The 26,562-nt window shown below is 43.6% G+C and overlaps 1 protein-coding gene across 7 annotated transcripts in view; it reads left to right on the plus strand.

The window, feature by feature from the left end:
• micu3a (mitochondrial calcium uptake family, member 3a) overlaps nt 1–26,562 on the plus strand; it is a 223,157-nt gene that overhangs the window by 73,108 nt on the left and 123,487 nt on the right. For 6 of the 7 annotated variants that reach the window (XM_072496841.1, XM_072496846.1, XM_072496843.1 and 3 more), the window contains exons 3-6: nt 18–49; nt 2,386–2,464; nt 14,362–14,409; nt 16,317–16,399. In XM_072496841.1, coding sequence (XP_072352942.1) covers nt 18–49; nt 2,386–2,464; nt 14,362–14,409; nt 16,317–16,399 — 242 coding nt within the window. The remainder of the gene's footprint in view (nt 1–17; nt 50–2,385; nt 2,465–14,361; nt 14,410–16,316; nt 16,400–26,562) is intronic. The other variant, XM_072496845.1, reaches the window with a different exon arrangement.

Here is a 26,562-nt window from a genome sequence, read left to right on the forward strand (position 1 = left end):
TTTTTTTTTTGTTGCAGGTTTTAAGTCTCGTAAATCACTCTCAAAACAGGTGAGTGATCCTGAGAAAGTTGGGGTTTGGTTGGGAGTGGAAAACTGGTTGTGGAAGATTGGTTGCTCAATATACACACTGCCTGATTTTCCTTCCTATAATGGAGAGAGAAATTTGAGTGGCATGCATTGCAGGGGAGTGATCCACTACAGCCAAGTTTCCACCCCTTACCTGCCAAAAGTGAAACTTGCTTCCAAGGCGTTTAAAGTCTTGTTTAGCGTACGCGCACCATTTTTACCTTTGGGGAATAGTGGGGAAGTGATGGAAGGATTCTTGAGCTGATCATCAGCCTGTTAGTCCTGGCATTGGACTTGAGCCGTGAGCTTCTGGTCCAGAGGTAGGATGCTACCACTGTGTCATAAAGCCTCCTTGTTTAAAATATATCGTGACTGAAATCATATTTAATTTTTCAGAAGATAAGAAAGGAGAAAGTATATCTAAAACTTTACAACATGCTATTTAGAAGCAGCAATTTTCTTACTGGGTATATAAAAATATTTTCCAAGATTTTTGCACCTCCATCTCCCACAAGGATGTTCTGAGGGATCTGTACTTCTCACTTGAATGCAGGCCGAACAGCCTCCATCCATCACCATTGTCTGGCTGAACCTGTTCTCTCCTTAAACAATTTCTCCTTAAACTTGTCTCACTTCTTCCAAATAATAGTTGTAGCTGTGAGTACTGAAATAGACCCTAATTATACTTGATATTTTATGGACTATGTGGAGCATTCCTTGTTCCAGTCCTATTCAGGCACCCTCCCATGACTTTTTTTGCGGTACATCGATGACGTGTTGTTAGGTAATTTGGACATTCTGAATTCTCCTTCAGTGTACCCGAACAGGCGCCGTAGTGTGGCGACTAGGGGATTTTTACAGTAGCTTCATTGCAGTGTTAATGTAAGCCTATTTGTGACAATAATAAAGATTATTATTATTGGGGACAAGAAAAAAAGGGCAGCCAAGCAGGAGCTTATTGACTCCATACTGGAGGTGGATCGGCAGTATTCCAGGGTCCCAATCGTGAAACTGCTTATGGAGATGAAAAAGCTGCAGATGGAATTTGATTTGCTTTCCACAAAATAGAATGGAGAAACCTCATGGAGGTATTAGAACGGTTTGGCTTTGGAGCAGGGTTCACCTCATGAGTGAAGCTCCTGTACAACGCTCCTATGCCGAGCGTATGGATGAATGGCATCAGCTCCGAATACTTTCCACTGCACAGGGGAACGAGGCATGGGTGTCCGTTATACCCTCTCCTGTTCGCACTGGCAATGGAACCACTGGCCATCGCCCTTAGAATGACGGAGTGGTGGACGGGCATTTGGAGAGGGGGCAGAGAGCATAGAGTCTCGCTCTATGCGGATGACTTGCTCCTCTACGTGTCCAACCCCCTAGTCAGTATGGGAAAGATAACCGGACTCCTTAGGGAGTTTGGTGCCTTCTCAGGTTACAAACCCAACCTGGGAAAGAGCAAAATCTTCCTGGTGAACCCCTGAGAGGGAGGAGCGGGGCTTGAAGATCTGCTGTTTGAAGTGGCCCAAACCAAGTTCAGGTACCTGGGAATTCAAGTGGCTCATATCTGGATGGGGCTCCATAAATGGAACCTCTCCAGCCTGGTGGAGGAGGTGAAGGGGGACCTGGAAAGATGGGTCTCACTCCTGCTTTCGCTAGCGGGAAGGGTACAGACGGTCAAAATGATCATGCTGCCTAGATTCCTCTTCGTATTCAGATCACTCCTGACCTTCACCATGGTCGACACGTTAATCATGGCCGTCTGAGGAGGTAAAGTCCCTAGGATACGCAAGACCATCTTGCAGCGAGTCGACACATAGGAGGCCTGGCCCTACCGAACCTCCTATTCTATCACTGAGCGGCAAACACAGAGAGAATGAGGGGTGGCGAAGGGAACCGCAGGCGGACTGGGTCCGAATGGAGGATACCTCCTGCACGGGCTCGCCCCTCTGAGCGCTGGCCATCGCACCACTCCTGGCCCCTCCACACAACATCATTTCTGGTGGTAGTGGCCACACTAAGGACATGGTGCCAGTTCAGGCGCCATTTCAAGCTTGCGAGACCCCCATCTGCAACAACTATAGGTACACATTAATGTAAACAATGTTGGAAATGATAGTACTGGGACTACTGTCACAGACAAGCTGGCAGCTTGTGATACTTATGATGGTTTGTTAGCATTTTGGCTATTAGTACTGTTTTTATGTTGCTTTGCAAAGTTTTGATTTTAAATGCAAAAATTCCAATAAAAATATTTTCCAAACAAAAAAGGAAAAATTTATTGAGATGGCATTTTTCTCACTTAAAATACTGGTGTTGCAGGAATTGGACAACATGCTTGCAGAAACTCCTCCAGTATGGAAAGGATCTTCAAGACTCTTTCGAACTTTGCATGATAGAGGTGAGTGAAATTATTTTGAGAAATTGACACAACTTTATATTGTCATGTGAGAGCACCTTTAAGACATGGATGTTTAATCAATGTACCTTTAAGAAAACAGTGATGTCAGGGAGTGGGTGGAGCTGGGCTTTAGATCAGCCATTTTGAAGTTTTGCAGTTTGAAGAAGAGCTTGTGTGTGTCTGTGTGTTTCCAGAGAGCTGCAGTTTGGAGGAAAAGAGCTTTGGGAGTGTCTGTGTTTGCAGTGAGCTGGATCTCTGCCATGAAAGACTATGATCTCTGGATCATTTGGATGATTTAAACTCATAATAGTGAAGCCTTTAACCTGTTGTGATTCTGTTTAAAGGTGTTAAGTCTCTTGGAAGTTTGAAGGAACATTTTGAGGAATTATTTACTGTTGCAATATTTTCTGAGTTATCTTTGAAGTAAGGGGTGTTAACAGATCCAATGTTTATTTAAGATGTTAAGTTGAGTTCATGGAATAAACATTGTTTTGTGTTTAAAAACCCACGTGTCCATAATTGTAATCCCACTCCTAGGGAACAAGCCATGTGCTGGGAAAAGCAACAAATACATTAAAGGGGGAGATTGGTTGAACTCCATGATACATTTTGGGGTTCTGAAAACGCCTCGCCCATAACAATATCAATCATTGTGAACCCATGACTTACGTGGAGAAGGCTCCTTTTGTAGCCAATACTGGTGTTATGATTCAGTGGTTTTTAAAAGAGGAAAGAGAGCTGAAGAGGTAGAGTGGTGTAAGATAAACATTCCCGACAGGTGCGCCCAATGATTGCAAGGTGAAGTGAAAGGATAAGAGAAAAGATGTGCAAGAAGCCAGTATTGTAGAAACCTAGAACTCCAAGGGATCAAGATGTAATAGAGGATGTGGAGTTAGGATGAGGTGAAGCTGTTGCTCTTTTAGCCTTGGTTTATTAGCTCTGATTATGTCATCTTTGCTCATGAGTCGCCAGGTATCTTTCTGATACCGCCACGTGGTTCAAGCTCAAGTTATGATTAATAAGTCAGCACACCGCTTAGTAAGATTGAAATCAACGGTCATTTATTATATACAACAAGTAATGTTTACACAATAATCCTACTATCTATATAGAAACCTATCACTACTGGCCAATACTTAACTTTAGGAAGAGCCCACCAGGTCAGGGAAACGAATGGCTTATCGAATCGGATCTGGCCCGCGGGATTCAAAAGGCTGATACAGGTCGATGGCTAGGAGTCTTTATCAGATAGCGATCGCTGGATTCAAACTTACAGTTGCTGATTGATGTTCTTGCAGCAGGCGAAGAAGGGAGAGAGAGAAAGATCTGAACTTGGCCCCTCACTTTGTAGGGCCCGGGGGCTTCCCGCCTCTCGGGGTGGCCCTTGACCCTGAGTCCCAAGTGATTGGACTTGTTCCCAATCACTGGGTTCGATACGTCCAATTGCGAGGCGATTCCCCGATCGGGGGGTGGTCGTTCACCTGCCTTTGTTTCGGCCACTGCAGGCGCCGACAGGTCTGGCCCAGTATTCAATTGCTAATATGTTGCAATTGTTCCTGGGGTCGCCGATTAAACTGCAGATGTCTGGGTTGATGGGCTGCTAATAGTCCTGAGTATAACTGCAGATGCCTGGGTTGATGGGCTGTTAATAGTCCTGAGTATCGATCTGGGCCGACTTCCCCAGAGCCGAATATGATATTCTGCCTGCAGCTGTCCGTTTGTGTCCTGTTGCCTGCTTTTCCCATCAGCCTTTTCGGTTAGCCATTTTAAATCGGGTTTGGCCAAATTAATAGGAAGCAGCCATTTTACGTGGCTACAAAGCCATGGAGGGCTTAAAGATGAGGCATTAAAGGGATGGGTAGTGAATGTTAGTCATTGAAGACTGGAGTAATGGGTGAGCAGAACTTAATTGGGGAAAAGGGAGTGGCGTTATGGGCAAATTGGAGTCTATGTAGCATGTATGGCAGCAAACAGAGTGTTGGAGTAGTTGTTTCAGGGGTAATGAAAGCATATTTTAAGGGTTTCACTTGCCAAGGGACTGAGCTCAGAAGAGTGGAAAAGAGAAGCCTTGTATAGATACCGCATGTCAAGACCAAAGTATATCGAGACCAAGAGATTTTCACTTAACAATTAATTTTACAGTCCATTCTTTAAAAGGAAATGTGGCCAGTGGCATAAGGCTATTATGTATATTTACTTCTGTAAGCATTACTTTGAATAGTTTTGAAAATTTTAAAAAAATTATTCCAGATGGGACAGTATAGAAATTCATGGAAAGTTAGAAAAGGATAAAAATGCTTTGAAACATTGTGTGTATATTTGAATGAAACTGGTTTGTATTCTGTATTCCAAAATACAGAGAGCCTTGCTGTAGTTTGGGGATAGTAATTAAAGGATCTAAAATGCAGTTTCTGCTAAAATGTGGTATGAAAGCCTTGGTATGCAGCAGTAAATTTTAAGAGGATCATACAATGTTTTTTTCATTCTTGTGCACTTCAGATGTGCTTCACCTTCCCACTACTATATGTTTCCTATTTCTATTAACAATACTTAGTTTTCAAAGGGAAGTTGATGTAATTTGGTGTTTTAAAAAAAAGTTTTAATACATTGATAATGTTCACAATTCGCGTGCGGATAGTTTTATCTAAATATTAAATTTGAAAAATTAAATGTTTCTGAAAAAGTGCTGAAATCACTGATTTTTCATGCCGTTTGTTGGTAGGAGTTTATGCGATTTTAAAAACCTTACATTTCGAGAATGTTGCTCATTGTTGATGGATAAAGCTGTCATTTGAGCTTTGAGGAGTTAATTCCTACACTCTGAATACCTGTGATGTAGGTACTTTTCCACACTCAGACCAAATACCGATGTTGGAACTGAAACTGAGCACCAGAACTGGGTTGAAACCTGTTAATCCCGGTGTTGAGTTTCAAACCAAAGCAAAGTCACTCACAAAGGCATTATGCTAGCCGTCAAACAATGCTCATCTTTAGAAGGGCTTGTGAAGGCCCTCGAGAATGTCTAAGACGATTTGAGGTCCCTGGCTAGCAAGACAATTTTATGTTCTTACTACAGATCATTGTGAATAGAATTAACTGTTAGAGTAGCATTGAGTTACAGTGTATGCAAGAAAGCTTTTTGTGAGGTGTTGCTGTGGAATTTTTCTGTTAACAACATCTATTTGAACTTTTGCCTTTCTCAGTGTCAATTATTTGAACTAGAATTTGAAGGCATTCGCAAAGAAACACAGCAACACTTTGTAATTCAGTAGGTATTAAGTATTTTTGTAATATAAACATTGCTTATTCCTGGAGAGAACTTTAACAGAAGGTGGTATTGTCATAGACTTGACTGGAGGGGGAAGAATTTTGGATTTGAATCCTGCAGGTTCCTGTGTAATCCTGCTAGAAACCACTGCAAGACTGTATTTACTATAGAAGCTATCTGATCTATTTCAAGAAACAATATTGTGAATTCCTTTTTAAGATCAGTTATTATTTAGCAGAGGAAAATGCTGAAGTGGAATCTTATCTGTTGTCTTATCTCCCAAACATGCTGAGATAATATAATGGAAATAAAGTGTAGCGGACACTACCTTTGTACAGCTATATCAACAGTCCCAATTTATTTACAAGTCTGTCAGTTGACAACATTCTTGCTGCTGGTAAACTTGTCATGTTAATTGCACTGTAATGTGAATGGTGAAGTTTATTCATCATGTATTGCATAGAAATTCCGAAGTCCGACCAACATTATTTTTCTGCTTCTCAAATTGTCATTTTGATTTGATTTGATTTATTGTCACATGTACCGAAGTACAGTGAAAAGTATTTTTCTGCGGCCAAGGGAATGTACACAGTACGTACATAGTAGACAAAAGAATAATCAGCAGAGAACATCGACAAATGGTACATCGACAAACTGTGATTGGTTACAGTGCGGAACAAGGGGCCAAACAAAGCAAATACATGAGCAAGAGCAGCATAGGGCGTTGTGAATAGTGTTCTTACAGGCAACCGATCAGTCCGAGGAGAAGTCGTTGAGGAGTCTTGTAGCTGTGGGGAAGAAGCTGTTCCTTTGTCTGGATGTGCGGGTCTTCAGGCTTATGTACCTTTTGCCTGATGGAAGGGTCTGGAAGAAGGCAATGCCTGGATGGGAAGGGTCTCTGATAATGCTGTCTGCCTGCCAGAGGCAGCGGGAGGTGTATACGTGGGGGTGACAAGCTTGTGTGATGCACTGGACTGAGTTCACCACACTCTGCAGTTTCTTGTGATCTTGGACCGAGCAGTTGCCATACCAGGCTGTGATGCAGCCGGATAGAATGCTCTCCATTGCACATCTGTAGAAGTTGGTGAGAGTCGATGCAGATATGCTAAAGATCTTTAGCTTCCGTAGGAAGTAGAAATGTTGTTGGGCTTTCTTGACTGTTGCATCAACGTGAGTGAACCAGGACAGACTGTTGGGGATGGTGACCCCCAGGAATGTAACGCTATCGACCATCTCCACTTCGGAGCCATTGATGCAGACGGGAGTGTGTATCGGGCTAAGCTTCCTGAAGTCGATGATCAGTTCCTTGGTCTTTCCAACATTTAGAGAGCGGTTGTTTTCGGTACACCATGTAACCAAGTGATTTATGTCTCTCCTGTAGTATGATTCGTCGTTGTTTGAGATACGGCCCACCATAGTCGTATCATCCGCAATTAACTGCAAATACCAATCAAAGTAAATCTAAGAAGAAAGTGAGCAAATTTTAAATGGGAACCCCTCCCCTAATCTCCCCATTCTCTCCTCCCCTCCCTTCGATCTTCCTCTTCTTCCCTCCCTCTTAGTCTCCTCTTCTCAATCCTCCCCAATCTTAATACAGTTATCTCTCTGTCCTTTAAAAATCCTCCTTTATGTAAATCACTTCATTGATCTTAATGCCGGTGTGTAATCCCATAGGATATTAACAATATATTAAAAACTTCATAATTTCTATGAAAACTTTACATTTTTGTTCTTTCACAAGATGTGGGCTTTGCTGGCTAGGCCAGTGTTTGTTGCCCATTCTCAAATGTCCTTGAGTATGTGATGGTGAGCCTCCTTCTTGAACTATTGCCGTCCATCTGGTTTGGGTACACCCATGGTGCTGTCAGGGAGGGAGTTCCAGGATTTGATCCAAAGACAGTGAAGAAATGGTGATGTATTTCCACGTCAGAATGGTGTGTAGCTTGGAGGGGAACTTGCAGGTGATGGTATTTCCATACACCTGATGCTCTCATTCTTCGAGGTGGTGGAGTTTGTGGGTTTGTATGTGCTGTCATAGGATTACCCAGTGTATATAAGGTCAGCCAGTAAGCCACCAATCCGAAGGAACCCGGTAGGACTCCCCATGTCCTTATTAAAGAACGGAAGGCTGGTTGAGTCAGAAACTTTCATAACATAAGAACTAGAAGCAGGAGTAGGCCATATGGCCCCTCGAGCCTGCTCCACCATTCAATGAGATCATGGCTGATCTTTTGTGGACTCAGCTCCACTTTCCGGCCCGAACACCATAACCCTTAATCCCTTTATTCTTCAAAGAAATTATCTATCTTTATCTTAAAAACATTTAAGGAAGGAGCCTCTACTGCTTCACTGGGCAAGGAATTTCATAGATTCACAACCCTTTGGGTGAAGAAGTTCCTCCTAAACTCAGTCCTAAATCTACTTCCCCTTATTTTGAGGCTATGCCCCCTAGCTCTGCACTCACCCGCCAGTGGAAACAACCTGCCCGCATCTATCCTATCTATTCCCTTCATAATTTTATATGTTTCTATAAGATCCCCCCTCATCCTTCTAAATTCCAACGAGTACAGTCCCAGTCTACTCAACCTCTCCTCGTAATCCAACCCCTTCAGCTCTGGGATTAACCTAGTGAATCTCCTCTGCACACACTCCAGTGCCAGTACGTCCTTTCTCAAGTAAGGAGACCAAAATTGAACACAATACTCCAGGTGTGGCCTCACTAACATCGAATACAATTGCAGCATAACCTCCCTCGTCTCAAACTCCATCCCTCTAGCAATGAAGGACAAAATTCCATTTGCCTTCTTAATCACCTGTTGCACCTGTAAACCAACATATAAGATAGACGTTTTTATTCACTTATACTGCCATAGCAGCCAAGACTATGAGTCAAGCGCTGGAAAATGGAATAGTGTAGTCAGATCTTTGTTGACCAGCGTCGAAATGATAGGCCAAATGGCCTCTTTCTGAGCCGTAGACGTCTAAAAAGTAGGAAAATAGAGTTAAGGTGCAGATAAAGCATGACCTAATTGAATGGTGGGCCAGCTGAAGGGGATATTGAATATAAAGATCACTTATAATTTTAGGTTAATAAGCGGCAATATGGTACAGATATAGAATCTCAAAACCGGCAACCTCTGAACCGAATCCATACCGGATTTCGGTTCATACCAGTTTTCAGGTTGAGCGCTTTGGTTTGAACCAGGTAGGAAGGATCAGACCACTCGAGTGTGAGGGAAAGACAGATTTACGAAGCTGATAACTAGTCGATGCACCACCTCGCCAATGTAGCACCTAGCCTTGGAAGCCGTTAAGTTATTTTTCTCATTTTATGATAATTCAAATTCACGCAGAGTAGTTTAAGAAAATGTCCATTTTTCAGACAACGCTAGTGTTCGGATAGCCGGGAGACTGAACCTGCACACACTTTCTTGAAACAGACATGAACTAAATCAGAATCATTTTAATCCCATGTGAGAATGGTTAGAGAGTACGTTTTGATGATTGTACACCATTTTTCATAAGAAAATATGGTAATACATTTGTTTCTGGTTACACAACCATGTTCATTTTTTTCTCTCAAAAATGTACCCCAGTGGAATTTGTTCATAGCCTGCTTATGTTTTAACGTCACACTTCTATGAACATTATAAATGTCAGAATCATGTTCTATCTTACTTTCCTATGAAACCATTTCACAATTAAGAACCCCAACACAAAATTATTTTTGTGAAGTCAGCGATAAACATGTAATCATTATACTGATGCCACCAGCCACACTGCACGGAAACTGAGAAAACATACATATATGTTAAGAACTGCTGCCAATTCATTAGTCTGAGTGTATTGAGTTGATCCAATTCTCATTAAATCAGTCCATCAATCTCTCTTCTACTGGACACCTATCTACACAGCTTGGCATTATCAACAAATTTTAGATTACTACAATAAGTACTTATTTCCATATCAACAGCTTTAATTTGTATAGCACTGAATGTAAAAACAGTCCCAACATGCTTCACAGGTATGTGTATAGGAAAACAGACAAGGAAATGGGAAGCAGGAAGGTAACCAAAAACCTCCAGAATGTTGGGTTTTGAGGAGGTTTTCAAAAGGGAGGGAATCCGAAAGATTTATACAGCATGACGCATGCGGCCTCAAGAACACCCTGCTGCCAGTGGTGTGGCAAAGGGAAGCATGTTTGGTTGGGCATAGAGGAACAGACGGTTGGGACGGGGATATAAAATACTGGAGGAGGACTTCCAGTGGCGGCCATGGTGTGAGTGGTTGCACATTTGGTAGCTCCTGCTCGTGGCGGTTGTTTCGGACCTTTTCCACGGTTAATGGGTGGATGTGAGGAGGCAAAAAGAGTGCAGGTGAGTGAGTGGAATGGATTGGTGTATGGAGCTGAGGGCCAGGCAGTCACAAAAGAGGGAATCAGACTGTAAGAGTTGGTGCGGTGCCTGCAATTCATGTGGAGATGGCGGAGGGGAAGGGAGCAGCCCTGCCAGTTCAGTGGTCAACAGAGCAGCTGATGGGCTTCTTGAATGAGCAGTTCACCCAGCAACGCAAAGAGAGTCTGCAAGACCTGTCCTGGGCGGTGGATTCGATTTAAGGCAGTGGTCGATTGCGTGGAGACTAAGCTGGCGGCCCAGGGTCAGGCAATCCAGAAGATGGAGGAGGTGGTGGGGGAACACGAGGAGCAGTTTGCCTCGATGGCAGCGGAGATGGGGTTGATGCGAGATACAGCAGAGGCAGCTCCAGGAGAATGTTGAAGACCTGGAAAACCGGTCGCGCAGGCAAAATATCAGGATTGTGGGCCTGCCAGAGGGGAGTGAAGGAGCTGACGCTGGTGCATATGTGGGGAGGTTGCTGAAGAAGCTGCTCGGAGAGGGTGCATTCGCACAGCCTTTGGAGGTGGATCGAGCGTATAGGGCGTTAATGAGGAAACCCCAGGGGAATGAGCGGCCCTCTAGAAGAAGGAGGTGAAGTTTGAGTTGCTGTACCCGGTCTGTCTGTGGGTGACCTATGAAGGCCGGGAGCTGTACTTTGGGACAGCGGAGGAGGCGATAGAGTTTGTCAGAGACAGTGGACTGGGAGGTGGACTTTGAACGTTGGTGGAGATGCTTTGATGATGCTTTTAATTTGCGTTTGGGGCCATTTTTCTGGCTTCAGGTTTGTTTTTGTTCTCTGCTGGAAGATGGGGGGGTTGATCTCTTCGATTGGACTTGGGGTGGGGTTGTTTGTTTGCACTCGTAAGATGTTTGAGCGGGGGCTGGGGGGAGGGGAATCAGTGGGAGGTAGCATGTTAGGAACCATGGGTGGGGGATGCCAGGCTAGCTGGGTGGGCTAGTTCACGGAAGCGCAGTGGGGGGTGAGTCATCTCAGAGTCCTCACCCTCTTTGAGGAACATGCAGGGGTGGAGTTTTCAGGGGTGTTCAAGGACAGATTAGTGACCACTGTAGAGGTCGGCGCAGCCACAGAGCCAAGGATCCTGTAGCCACCTAAAATGGCTGATACCCTATTAATTTGGCCAAAACCCGAATTAAAATAGCTAACCGAAAAGGCTGATGGGAAAAGCAGCCAACAGGACATAAACGGACAGCAGCAGACAGAATAGCGTATTCGGCTCTGGGGAAGTCGGCCCAGATCGATACTCAAGACTATTAGCAGCACGTCAACCCAGACATCTGCAGTTTAATCGGCTATCCCTGGGAACAATTGCAACATATTAGCAATTGAATGCCGGGCCAGACCTGTCGGCGCCTGCAGTGGCCGAAACAAAGACAGGTGAACGATCACCCCCCGATCGAGGAATCGCCCCGTTATTGGACATATCGAACCCAGTGATTGGGAACAAGTCCAATCACTTGGGACTCAGGGTCAAGGGCCGCCCCGAGAGGCGGGAAGCCCCTGGGCCCTATAAAGTGAGGGGCCAAGTTCAGATCTCGCTCTCTCTCTCCCTTCTTCACCTGCTCGCAGCCTTCGCAAGAACCTTCAGCAAAGAACCGTAAGTTTGACTCCAGCGATCGCTACCAGATAGAGATTCCTAGCCATCGACCCGTATCAGCCTTTTGAATCCCGCGGGCCAGATCCAATTCGATAAGCCATTCGTTTCCCTGACCTGGTGGGCCCTTCCTAAAGTTAAGTATTGGCCAGTAGTGGTAGGTTTCGATATAGATAGTAGGATTATTGTGTAAGCATTAATTGTTGTATATGATAAATGACCGTTGATTTCAATCTTACTAAGCGGTGTGCTGACTTATTAATCATAACTTGAGCTTGAACCCTGTGGCGGTATCAGAAAGATACCTGGCGACTCGTGAGCAAAGGTGACATAATCAGAGCTAATAAACTAAGGCTAAAAAGGGCAACAATCCTCACAGATGACCAGTCAAACGTGAGTTGTTAATGCCATACAGACTGAGCCATCCCTCCCACTGATCACATGTCCATTCTCCCGCAGGACCTGCAGCTGACTACGTTGGCCTTATAGCCAACCATAACTACGATTATCAATTCCCCATTAGCCATGGCCTTCAGCCATGCAGCAGAGGCCTTCACGGCTATTGGGAGTTAAGCGTGGTCGGTGGAGCAGGAGGGCTGGGCTTGCCCCTGCAACTGGACCACGTGGTCCAAGGGTTGGCACGGTGGACCGTGAGTGTTCAGGCACCCCCTCCCTCCCCGTCCAGATTTTGTCCCAATTGATTTGTTAAATATCAGGTCCTCTAGGCCTCATCCCAAACACACTCCCCATGCCCCATACTCATGGCTCCTTATAGTCCCTGAGCCAACTTAGTGCCAAATCATGTCAGTCCATGTCCCACCCACCAACCCTTTGCCCTTACACCCTCCATACCAACTCAGCCCAGTATCTAAGGTAGGCAGATCTCAGGAGCTATGTGGAGAAGAAATAACATAACATTTTAGTGTCATTTGCAAATTTGGCTACAGCACATTCTCTCTCTGCATCCAAATCATTGATACAGATTGTAAATAGTTGGAGCCCGAGGACCAAACCCGGTGGCACACTTCTAGTTCCATCTTACTGACCAGAAAAAGACCAATTTATCCCCACTCTCTGCTGGTTAGCCAATCCTCTATCCAAGCTAATATATTACCCCCAACCCTATGGGATCATATCTTGTGCAGTACCTTATCAACTGCCTTCTGGAATATGCTGCATCTTCAGGATCCCCTTGTCCATTTTGCTTGTTACATCTTCAAAGAACTCTTGCAAGTTAGTCAAACATGATTTACCGTTCATAAAACCATGCTGACTCTGGTGGATTGCGTTTTGATTTTCCAAATGTTCCGCTACTACTTCCTTGATAATGGATTCCAACAATTTCTCAATGACAGATGTTAAACTAACTGGTCTATATTTTTCTACTTTCTGCCTTTCTCCCTTTTTGAACAGGGGCATTATATTGACCATTTTCCAATTCACCGGAACCTTTCCAGAATCCAGGGAATTTTGGAATATTATAACCAATGCCTCCACTATCTTTGCCACTTCCTTTAAGACCCTCCCTCCATTAGACTAGTAAGATTCTTGTCTAACATTTCAGGATCTCATCAGGTTGAGTGCCTCTGCAATGCCTCTGTGGTCATGGGCTGCCTGCCCCAGTGTTTAAATATCCCTATCCTCTTGATTTGGAACAGGATTGATGTCCTGCAGAGCTAGTGGCCAGTGATCTTCCACAATTCCAGCAGTGGAGGAGCAGGAACTCTGGAATTGTTCGGCCACTTTTTATATTTTTGTGTAATAGCTTGATTCTGGTATTAAAATTCTGCAAGAGTAATACTTTTCACCCTTTTTTTAAACAAATTCAATCTATGTACTCATCTTCTATTTAATTTTTCTCAAGGTACCTCCACAGTGACCTTTCTGTCATCTTTGTAGTCTTGCTGGAAGTCCCTCTTTTTTTTTTTGTGACCATTTCAAAGTCTTTCTCCCATAACACTCGATGCAGTCAACCAAAACTATCTAAGCATAGGTCACAATCTACTATAACAAAGGGCAGAATGCTTTCAGAGACAGGTAGATAGTTTACTTCATGTTTAGATACTTGTTGCCCGACAGATGTTCTTCTCTTTGTTAGATGACAATCTCTTTGAAAAACAAATAAAAACAAAATAAAAAAGTATTCACATTAATTGAGTGATTACCTAAGGGTGTTTTACATCCTCTTATCAAAATCCAAGAAGTACCTTATCTGGAGGTGAATGTCACAGGTATCTCAATTTTATTTGAGTTTGCAACAACTTAAAAGGCCAATTATATTTGTTCTCCATTTCTTTGTGCTTTAGGGAACACAAGCAACAAGTTGTAAGGCAGCAGACCATTTAACTTCAACAAATCACTTTATCATCATCAGTTTTCGTATAAACAGGAGACCATTCCCAAAGGATAAAAACCTTGATTTGGAGCATTTTGATTTACAATGCTATATCGTCAGTACAATACTAAAAAACATTGGGAGATAGTGTGCAGATAATTTACTCCAGAAAAGTTGTGATGAATAGTGATACTTGAAACATTCTCTTTCTTTTGCTAACTAACCTGCAGTTGATTTTTTTTTCCCTATTGCAAAATAATCAAAAGTGCCACTTTCTCCCCTTTTAGGTCTGATTGCCTACACAGAATATTTGTTTCTTTTGTGCATACTAACAAGTGAGTCTGAAACTAGCATGTTTAATAATCTTAACTAAGAATCCTACATGTTACCATTTTGCCAATGAGCATAAGTTAACAGTATATTAGCAATTTTCACAGCTGCATGTTTCTAATCGTTGTTAAAGTGTCAACAATAAATTGTGAATTGAAGTACAAAAATAAGCCATTCGCAACTTTAATTTTTAATTGCATCACCATTATTACAGTAATTATCTAATTTTTATACATTAAAAAGTTCTGTCAAATATTAGCCAAATTTCAAACTTGCAGTAACAGAAAAGTACATTAGATATGCCAAGCCTGAAAAGGCAAAAAATGGTTAAAGTTTCAAGTGGAGACCTTTGTTAAAACTGAGAAAAGAAAGTAATAGGAACCACAAAACAAATCAAAGTGAACAGAAAAATAGGTGCACGTCAAGGAGTCGCCACCCAACTCTTCCATCTTTGATCTGCTACATTGTTTCAACCAATCTCTGAAAACTTCAATCCTTGTTTTACTCCAGGGATTTAGAATCCTTCAAATCTGAACGACAGAATTTCAAATCTTAATCATCTGCATTCCAGTTTGTTCCATTCCATTTTGGGATGTGTTTTGTCTTATCCTTTGCTTTAGCCAGTTCTATACTGGGCTATTTTTTTATTTTCTGAAGAGTTCTTACCTGTCCTTTTGTTCCAGATTGCTATGCAATTCAATTAATTCATCAGGAACTGTTATTATTATTAAATGGAGGGGCAGCACGGTGACACAGTGGTTAGCATTGCTGCCTCACGGCGCTGAGGTTCCAGGTTCGATCCCGGCTCTGGGTCACCGTCCGTGTGGAGTTTGCACATTCTCCCCGTGTTTGCGTGGGTTTCGCCCCACAACCCAAAAGATGTGCAGAGTAGGTGGATTGGCCACGCTAAATTGCCCCTTAATTGGAAAAAAAAATGAATTAGGTACTCTAAATTTATTTTTAAAAAGAATTATTATTACATGGAGTACTTACTCATTTTATTCTCACCCATGTATTTCCCATTGGCAGTAAGGAAAAGTTGATGCAGAACCGCTTTGCATGAAAGCAACTTGGGATATTTTCACCTATTAAAGACACTACATAAATGGTGCCGCGTGTTCTTTTATGCTTAGTTGGTAATATTTCTCAACAATTTAATATAATTTTAAGCACTGGAAGCTCAAGAAAGAAAACATTCTGGCCATAATTGACCGGTCCTGCCGAAGGTAACACCCTGTGGCAGATTCCCCAGCGGTGTAGGTACTGAGCAAAGTAAATGGTCATTGATGTAGGTGGGACCAGAAGATTCATTCACCAGCCAATGGTGAGCCATCTCTGCTGCGAAAAAACTGTTGCAGGGGTGGGGGCATGGGCTGTGCGGCAGAAAATCCAGGCCTCCGTATAGATAAAATATCGTCAATGAAGCGGGAAGTTAGTATAAAGCAAAGGATATGAAGGATAAAGTAGTTTGGTCCCATACTTACCAACATTGTTTCTCTGTCTTTTTGATCTTGCTTCCTGTTGGTAGATTTTAATGTCATAAACTTAACCATAAAAAAATCTTGCTTTTACATTACTGGCTCTACGATTTGCCTTTTAATTTAATTCTCTTTTAACGATTGTTACCTGTAATTATTTATCCTAGTCTCTTATGAATTGATAGTAATATACATTAATTCCTTGATATCGCTATTGTGACATCGGGACATTTTACGATGTTAAATGTGTGAAATAAATATAAGTTGCTGACACAACCATAAATGCCTATTTAATATTTTAAACACTCTCAATTAAAATGTTGGCTCATTGGTTGATTTATAGGATACAAAAAGGACAAGGCACTGAAACATTTTGTATTTATCTGTTGTCTCTTTTACAACTAATGTATTGGTATTTTGAAAATATGTTGCAGAACCTCATGCAGGTTTTAAAATCGCTTTCAACATGTTTGATACTGATGGAAACAAAATGGTGGACAAGAAGGAGTTCTTAGTGGTATGTAATTTACACTATCTATTTGAAACCCAGTTTTATGTCATCTTAATTGACTGAAGAAAATGGTTTTTGAATTTCAAGTTTAAATGGTGACCGGTTTTGATTACAACAAAAAATATATCCTTAAAAGGCTTTGTATCGTGTAATTTTGTGGATTTATAAGAATTGTTCTCACTGCCCATCCCCTATCTCTCTCTCTCTCTCTCTCTCTCTCTCTCTCTCATACACATGCACACACTCCTTCATTAAACAAAGCATTATGTCGATTAGTACTCTGTCGCTTTTTTTTTCTACTATGTATGTACTGTGTACCTTCCCTTGGCCGCAGAAAAATAGTTTTCACTGTACTTCGGTACATGTGACAATAAATCAAAGTTTTGTCACATCTGAAGATTTTGAAATTGTACCATGTACACCAAGATCTAGGTCATTATATACATATGGAATGCAAATGTCCAAAAACACTGACCTCTGGTGAACTCCACTACAAACCTTCCTCCAGCCCAAAAAACATTCATTAATCACTATGTCACTTGGCCACTTCCATATCCATGTTGCTACTGCCCCTTTTATTTTATGAGCTATAACTTTGTTCACAAGTCTGCTGTGTGCCACTGTATCAAACGCCGTTGGAAGTCCATGTACACCATATCAACAGCATTACTCTCATCATTGATTCATTTAATTTTATACTTTATAAAGGGTTCGCCCATCTGCTCTGTCCCATTCTTATAAAGGGTCTCTATATAAAGGATTTTATATAAAGGGCCTTTTTTCGTATGCTTATGGGTATGCTGCCTGTATTCAGCATGTTCTGTATGGATTGAATGGATTGATGCCTCATAACAGCGCATGTTTGTCTGTTAGTGTGCGGGGAGGAGAGGAGAGGGGGTGGGGCCTCTGCACAGGGCGCTGTCGTCAAGGAAACCAATACACACCTCGATGCCTCATGTGCGAGATGCGCAAAGGTGATCCTGACCTTCGCGGGGTCTGAGGCATCGAGGTGCCTGGGATTTATTGGGAGAAAAAAATCACGTTGAGGGAAGGTGGACTACAGTAAGTAGACTCAACACTAGATCTATCAGTGATTATTGTAGAGCACTGCTATGTATTTAAAGAAAAGAAAGTGCCGGAAATACTCAGGTCAGGCAGCATCAATGGGGAGAAAAGCAGAGTTAACATTTCAAAATTGTTGAAAGGTCATTGATCTGAAATTTTAACTCTACTTCCTTCTTTCTATACTGATGGAGTGCAGCTGATAATACATTGCACATTATTGAGTTTCAGCAGGATTCAGTTCATAAATCCTTGTTTTACTTGCGGAAACTGCTATTTGCTGTGAGCATGAAAGAAAAATGCTGAAAAGTAAACCTGAATCATCATGCATCTATTTAATCATCCCTTTACTATCGTAAACCCTAATTTGAACATCAAATCTGTTAGTGCTACTTCATGAAAATATTTTTTGAAAGAAAGAAATGCACTGGATTCCTTTTTTCTATGTACAGTTTCTTGTAAGAATTCAATCAAGTTAATCAAACGTCAGGACAATTTTGAACTTCAAAAAAAAGGCATATTCTTTGTTCACATTTTTCATTCTTAAATTTACTGCATGTTTGATACTTAATTTGAAAACACCCACTCATGACGATGTGCATGTATGAAGCATTGGATTTGCATTTTCCATTTGTGTTTTAGATTTTTGCAATAAAGATGTAAAGCTGAACTTCAGATTGGTGGGCAAATTTCCTTTGAAATGAAAATCTGGATTTTACTGCCAAAATACCGATTTTTGGTATCTGGAATACTGATTTCTGTTGGGAAAGGTTGGCAGCTCTGCGGAGGAGACTTGATGGGCCTAGTGGTCTATTCTGCTCCTATGTCTTATGGTCTTATGGTCTTAGAAATCTTGCATAATTTTCAAAACCTCTATTAGATTCTCCCCTGCCTTTTTCTTTTCGTAAAGTGTACACTTTTAAAGTATTTTTTCAAAACTTTCACCTCAATTTGTAAAGAGTATGTGGTTTACATTTTTCATTACTCTAATACCCATTCAAGAATGCAATGGCTAGAACTAAATGCAGTATTTCTGCTGAAAAACTTAGTGGTGTGAAATTAGTCTACACCAGCATTTTGATACGCAGTTGTAGCGAACAGATGGCAAGGCTTTCACTGCTTCCTTTCCACTTAACTTCACAAAGTATTAGTTCATACATTTTTTGGAGACTTTTTTCCGAGTCTCACTGTCACTTATAGTTTTTTAAAAATGTATTTCATTAGCAGCATACCCGATTGCGAGCCAGGCCACCGTGGGGGCACCTCCCAGGGCCAGATCGCCCCCCCCCCCCCCCCCCCCCCCAGGACCCCGGAGCCTGCCCGCGCCGCTTGTCCCGCCGTTCAAAAGATGGTTTAATCCACTCTGGCAGGACAGGCATTCCAGCAGCGGGACTTTGGCCCATCGCGGGCCGGAGAATCGGCGGGGGTGGGCCCGCCGACCGGTGCAGCGCGATTCCTGCCCCCGCCGAATCTCTGGTGGCGGAGACTTTGGGACACGGCGGGGGCGGGATTCACGCCATCCCCCGGCGATTCTCCGACCCGGCGGGGGGTCGGAGAATCCCGCCCCAGGTCACAGACTAGATAAAATTTACCTAATGTAAAATAAAATTAAGATGTCCTTTAAATATTCTAATTCCATTCAGGATATACAAGATTTTAACTTTGTATGAATATGTTATATGAGTGAACCTTTTGAAAAAGAGATGAGAGTGGGAGATTAAAATCTGCATAGCCTTAAAGTTGCTGACAAACATTCCCTGATAATTTTGAAAAAGGAATCGGGGACTCCAGTCCAAATCCCACTAAGGCAGATGGTGAAATTAAATGTATTTCATTCCAAATATGTGTAAACCAAACAGCAACATATATAAAAACGCACTCCACAACCCCCCCCCCCCCCCCCCCCCCCCCTCCCTCCCCGCAACCGACAGTTCCTCAAACATTGTCATGAACAACCCTTACCGTGTCTCGAAGCCCTCCACTGACCCCCTCAACTCAAATGTAATCTTTTCCAACCGGAGAATATTGTACAAATCCCCCAACCAGGCCGCCCCCCCGGCGGCGTATCCAACCTCCAATTTAGCAAGATTCTTCGCCTGGCAATTAGAGAGGCGAAGGCCACAAAATCAGCCCTGATCCCCTCCAGCAGCTCCGGCACTTCTGATACCCAAAGAGCACCACCATTGGGTCCGGCCTGACCTCTACCCCCACAGTCTTGGACAGTGTCCCGAACACCGCTTCCCAGTATCTTTCCAGCTTCTCTCAAACCGGAACATGTGCGCGTGATTCGCCGGCCCACGCCCACACTTATCACAATCATCGGCCACCCCGTGGAAGAATTCATCCTCGTCCGGGTCATATGTAACTTGCGCACCACCTTGAACTGAATTAAGTTCATCCTTGCACAGGAGGAGGTTGAATTCACTCTACACATCGCCTTGCACCACAATCCCCAGCCTATTCCCCACTCCCAACTCCTCCTCCCATTTGTTCTTGACTCACCACCTGCGCGTCCTGCCCCCCCAACCACCCATATATATCCCCAATCCTACCCTCTCCCAACTCATCCATGAACAGCAGTTGCTCCAATAATGTGTACTCCAGCAACCTGGGAAACATCCGCCATTCCTTTCGCACAAAGTCCCTCACCAGCATATATCCAAATTCACTCCCCCTTGGCAACTCAAACCTTTCCCGCAACTCCTCTAGACCTGTAAACTTCCCTTCCAAGTACAAGTTCGTTGCCCTCACAAATCCTGCTTCCCTCCACTTCCCACACCCCATCCATCTGCTCCAGTTTAAACCTATGGTTCCCACACAGTGGTGTCAACACCGACATCCCCTCCAAAGTAGTATCACTGCAACTGATTCCACAACCTGACCGGCAACTGTACCACCAGGCCCCCTGTATATTTCCCCGGAGCTAGTGGCAGCAGAGACAGTCACTTTTACTTGCTTTGAAATGAAAAGTCTTGGCAATATTTTCGAAGTCAATAGAAAATTAAAACTGGCATGGTGAAAAATCTGCTACCAATTTGGCATGGTGAAAAATCTGGTACCGATTTGCTACCATCCCATTTGCATTGCTGCTGTCAACTAACTTCACCCTTTGTCTTTGCAGAATTTAATGTTTTTCTTTATTTCATGATCAGTTGAAAAATGTTTAGCGATCAGGGGTGGGATTCTCCCCTACCCGGCGGGGCGGGGGGTCCCGGCGTGATGGAGTGGCGGGAACCACTCCGGCGTCGGGCCGCCCCAAAGGTGCGGAAGTCTCTGCAACTTTAGGGGCCAAACCCTCACCTTGAGGGGCTAGGCCCGCGCCGGAGCGGTTTCCGCTCCACCGGCTGGCGGGAAAGGCCTTTGTCGCCACGCCAGCCGGGGCCGAAAGATCTTCGCTGGGCGACGCGGGTCCGCGCATGCGCGGGAGCGTCAGCGATTGCTGACGTCATCCCCGTGCATGCGCTGGGGAGTGGGTCTCTTCCGCCTCCGCCTTAGTGAAGACCATGGCGAAGGCGGAAGAAAAAAGTGTTCCCCCACGGCACAGGCCCGCCCGCGGATCGGTGGGCCCCGATTGCGAGCCAGGCCACCGTGAGGGCACCTCCCAGGGCCAGATCGCCCTAGGACCCCGGAGCCCGCCCGCGCCGCCTTGTCCCGCCGTTCAAAAGGTGGTTTAATCCACGCTGGCGGGACAGGCATTCCAGCAGTGGGACTTCGGCCCATCCGGGCCGGAGAATCGGCGGGGGTGGGCCCGCCGACCGGCGTGGCGCGATTCCTGCCCCCGCCGACCGGCGCGCCGCGATTCCCGCCCCTGCCGAATCTCTGGTGGTGGAGACTTCGGGACACTGCGGGGGCGGGAGTCACGCCAGCCCCCGGCGATTTTCCGACCCGGCGGGGGGGTCAGAGAATCCCGCCCCAAGTCACAGACTAGATAAAATTTACCTAATGTAAAATAAAATTAAGATGTCCTTTAAATATTCTAATTCCATTCAGGATATACAAGATTTTAACTTTGTATGAATATGTTATATGAGTGAACCTTTTGAAAAAGAGATGAGAGTGGGAGATTAAAACCTGCATAGGCTTATAGTTGCTGACAAACATTCCCTGATAATTTGGAAAAAGGTAATTGGGGACCACAGTTCAAATCCCACCAAGGCAGATGGTGAAATTTGGATTCAATAAAAATTTGGAATTACAAGTCTAATGATGACCATAGAACCATGGTTGCATGTTGTAAAATCCCATCTGGTTCACTTATGTCCTTTAGGGAAGGAACTCTGCCATCCTTACCTAGTCTGGCCTACATGTGATTCGTAAATGCCCTCTGACCTCAGTTCAAGGGCAATTAGGGATGGGCAGTAAATGCTGGCCCAACCAGCGACATCCACATTCCATTAATGAATAAAAGAAAAGCTTCCTTAGTTATTCATGGATGGAACATCTTTCTCATGGAGTCTTTCTTTGTTAAAAGTTATAGAAATTTCTCATTAAGTGTCTGCCATTGCTTCTCTACTGTCTAATCTGGGGCTGGTTTAGCACAGTGGATTAAACAGCTGGCTTGTAATGCAGAACAAGGCCAGCAGCGTGGGTTCAATTCTCGTATCGGCCTCCCCAAACAGGCGCTGGAATGTGGCGACGAGGGGCTTTTCACAGTAATTTCATTGAAGCCTACTTGTGACAATAAGCGATTATTATTATCATTATTATTATCATTATTATTATCATTATCATTATCATTATCATTATCATTATCATCATCATCATCTTTATTTCCCCAGTCCACGTTGCCCTACTCTGTCCTCATACCTTGGGAATTGCCTTTATTTTAATTTAACACACTGGTTTCAGACCGATGTTTCTCACCCTCAAATTGAATGTGAAATTCAGTCATGTTATAATCACTCTTGCCTAGAGGATCCGTTACTGTGAGGTCATTTATTCATCCTGAGGCGTTACATTTTGCCAGGTCTAAAATAGCCGGTTCCCTGGTGGATTCTGGAACATACTATTCCAAGAACTATCCCAAATATATTTTCTGAACTTATTCTCAAGGTTACCTTGCAAATTTGATTCATCGATCTATATGAAGATGTTTGCAGTGCCTTTCCTACAAGCCCCCATTATTTCTTGGTTAGGGTTAGCTACATTTATAGCTACTATTCGTGGACCTGTAAACTACTCCCACCAGTGTCATCTTTCCCTTGCTATTTCTTTTTTCTCAAACTAATACCCCGGCGTGGGGTCTTAGTCCCCAGAAGGGAGAATCCTGCCCCTTGAACCTGTTGGACAAGTGCAAGGACTACGACTCCTCTACTGCTACCTTCAGTATCTCCATACCTGCATTGCAACCCGGTGTCAAATTGGCGCCTGCCGCGATTTTGGCATCGGGAGCCATTCTCTACCCGATCTGTGTCCGATTTCAGCGTTGGGCAACTGAGAATCCCGCCCATTGTCTGCAGAAGTTTCAATTTCTATTCAATTTTATTTAAAGATAATAGCAGTGAGGAGAATTAGAAACCAATATTGTTAAATGTGCAATCTTTATTGTTTTTATAATATTAAAACTTGCAAATATAAAAAATTAATAATTGCATTTAAAATAATCATTTTGATATTACTGGACACCATTATAAATGTCAAAAGGGAGGTCAACACAGATAGGACAGCAATCAAGATTTTGTGGGACAGGGAAGTGGAAAAGATGTAACCTGATTGTGTAAGAGGGGCTCAGAGTGGAAAGTCTACATTGAGTCATTAATTGTGGGAGGAAAAGACACGACATAGAGCAGGGTGGGGACAATTACTCAAATAAAAATTCTGTGCATAAGTGTAGGTAAGAAAATAAATTTAAAAATTAGTTCGAAGCACAAATTCATCTTGAGGGCTATGGTGTAATAGTCAGAACAGGGACCTTACTACAAGCTGGGCATTATTGAGAATTAAATATTCCAGGCTAAGGAAGTTTAAAATGGACAAGAAAATTGGGAAAGGAGGAGGAATAGTAACATTCTAAAGGAACGGATTTCTGTAAGGGTGGTCAGGCAGTTGGAAACATCATGGTTGAATAGCAAAGGATGCAAGACTACGAATCTCCTGACAGCTGTGATGTGGTGGGAGAATGTATAAATATGAAGATACGGCAAAGTATGCAGCAAAGGTAGTGTAGCTTTGATGGGAGATATTGATCTGGAATTTGAGATAAGAATAATGGTGAGTGCTCACCATTACTTAAGGAGTAAAGCATATGCATGGAATCGGGAAATTGCAGGCTGGATTGCTCTATCCTCCACAAGCATTCTTACACCACTTCACTGCCGAGAGATTTAGTGCTCAAACACATCAAGGAAAACCTGTTGGATGAAATTGCATCTATTTCAATGCCAGAGGGATTCCAGGTAAGGCTGATGAACTCAGGGCATGGATAGGTACGTGGCATTGGGATATTCCAGCCATAACTGAAACATGGCTAAGGGAGGGACAGGACTGGCAGCTTAATGTTCCAGGGTACAGGTGCATTAGGCTGGACAGAGGTGGAGGAAAGAGAGGAGGGGGAGTTGCACTTTTGATTAAGGGTAGCATCAAGGCAGTAGTCAAAGAAGACATTTTTTTCTTTTGTTTTAAATTTAGAGAATCCAATTCATTTTTTTCCAATTAAGGAGCAATTTAGCGTCGCCAATCCGTCTAGCCTGCACATCTTTGGGTTATGGGGATGAAACCCACGCAAACACGGGGAGAATGCGCAAACTCCACACGGACAGTGACCGAGAGCCAGGATCAAACCTGGGACTTTGGCACCGTGAGGCAGCAATGCTAACCACTGTGCTACCGTGCTGCCCCGTCAAAGAAGAAATAACTCTGGGATCATCCAGCGAGGCTTTGTGGGTGGAACTAAGAAATAAGAAGGGGATGGTAACTTTATTGGGGTTGTACTATAGGCCCCCAAATAGTCAACAGGAATTAGAAGAACATATATGCAGGGAGATTGGGGAGACTTGAAGGAGTAATAGGGTTGTCAGAGTTGGGGATTTTAATTTTCCTAACATAGACTGGGACTTCCATAGTGTTAAGGGCTCAGATGGGGTGGAATTTGTTAAGTGTGTTGAGGAAAGTTTCCTCAGGCAGTATGTGGAGGGTCCTACTCGGGAAAGAGCAAAACTTGACCTACTCTTGGGAAATGGGGCAGGGCTGAGGTGGCGGGGGGGATCACTTTAGGACCAGTGACCATAATTCTATTAATTTTAAAATAGTTATGGAAAGGATCAAAACTGGTCCACAGGTGCAAGTTCTAAATTGGGGCAAGACAAATTAGACAGGAGCTTGCAAGGATTGATTGGAATAGCTTGTTTGAGGGCAAAGGGAACTCCAGCAAGTGGGAGGCCTTTAAAAGTGAAATAGCTAGAGTTCAGGGTCTATATGTTCCTGTTAGGGTGAAGGGCAAGGCTGGCAGGAGTAGGGAACCCTGGATAACAAAACATACTGAGGTTTTGGCCAGAAAAATAAAGGAGGCATGGCTCGGGTATAAGCAGCTGGAATCAAAGGATTCTCTAGAGTGTACAGGGGATACAGGAGTATACTCGAGAAGGAAATTAGGAAGGCAAAAAGGAGGCATGAGGTAGCTTTGGCTGAGAGGATTAAGATGAATCCAAAGGGATTCTTTAAGTAGATTAAAGGAAAAATAATAACGAGAGAGAGAATAGGACCCCTCTAGGACCAAAGTGGACACATATGTGTGGAACTGCAGGAGATGGGCGAGGTTCTCAATGAATATTTCTCCTCTGTGTTTACCGTGGAGAAAGGCATGAAAACGTGGGAACCTGGGAAGATCAGTGGCGAAATATTGGGGACAGTTCGCATTCCAGTCGAGGAGGTGATGGACATATTAAAATGCATGAAGGTGGATAAATCTCCTTGCCCTAACCAGGTATATCCAAGAACACTGCCTGAGGCTAGAGAAGAAATTGTGGGAGCCCTGGCTGAGATATTTGCATCATCGTTGGCCATGGGTGTGGTCCCAGAAGACTGGAGGGTAGCAAATGTTGTGCCCTTATTTAAGAAGGGCAGTAAAGAAAAACCTGTGAATTATAGATGGGTAAGCCTAACATCTGTGATGGGTAAGTTACTAGAGAGAATTCTGAGAGATAAGATATACAGGCATTTGGAAAGACTAGGAGGAGCCAGCATGGTTTTGTGCATGGGAGATCATGCCGTACAAATTTGTCAGAGTTCTTTGATGAAGTGACCAGGAAGGTTGATGAGGGCAGGGCGGTAGACATAATCAGTAAGGCCATTGATAAATTGGAGATCCAGTTGGTTTGATGGTAGGAAGCAGAGGGTAATGGTGGAAGAATGCTTGCTGGATTGGAGGCCTGTGACTAGTGGTGTGCCTCAGGGATCAGTGCTGGGCCCATTGCTGTTTGTAATCTATATCAACGATTTGGATGAGAATGTACAAGGCATGATCAGTAAGTTTGCAGATGACACTAAAATAGGTGGTATTGTAGACCGTGAGAAAGATTATCAAAAATTGCAGCAGGATCTTGATCAGCTGGGGAAGTGGACCGAGAAATGGCAAATGGAGTTTGATACAGCAAAGTGTGAGATGTTGCATTTTGGAAAGTCAAATCAAGGTACGACTTTCACGGTGAATGGTAGGACCTTGGGGTGTATCGTGGAACAGAGGGACCTTGGAGTTCAGGTGCACTGTCCTCTAAAGGTGGAGTCACAGGTAGATAGGGCTGTGAAGAAGGCTTTTGGCATCCTGGCCTTCATCAGTCAGGGCATTGAATATATTAGTTGGGAAGTTATCTTGCAATTGTACAGGACGTTGGTGAGTCTGCACCTGGAGTATTGTGTTCAGGTTTGGTTGCCTTGATATAGGAAAGATGTTACTAAACTGGAGAGAGTGCAGAAGAGATTTACAAGGATGTTGCCAGGACTCAAGGGACTGAGTTATAGGGAGAGATTGGATAGGCTGGGATGTTTTTCTTTGGAGCGTAGGAGACTGAGGGGTGATCTTATCGAGGTGTATAAGATCATGAGAGTCATGGATAGGGTGAATGACTCTGTCTTTTTCCTAGATTGGGGAATCGAGAACTAGAGGGCATAGG

The sequence above is a fragment of the Scyliorhinus torazame genome, chromosome 3 (genome assembly GCF_047496885.1).
Source record: "Scyliorhinus torazame isolate Kashiwa2021f chromosome 3, sScyTor2.1, whole genome shotgun sequence".
NCBI lineage: Eukaryota > Metazoa > Chordata > Chondrichthyes > Carcharhiniformes > Scyliorhinidae > Scyliorhinus > Scyliorhinus torazame.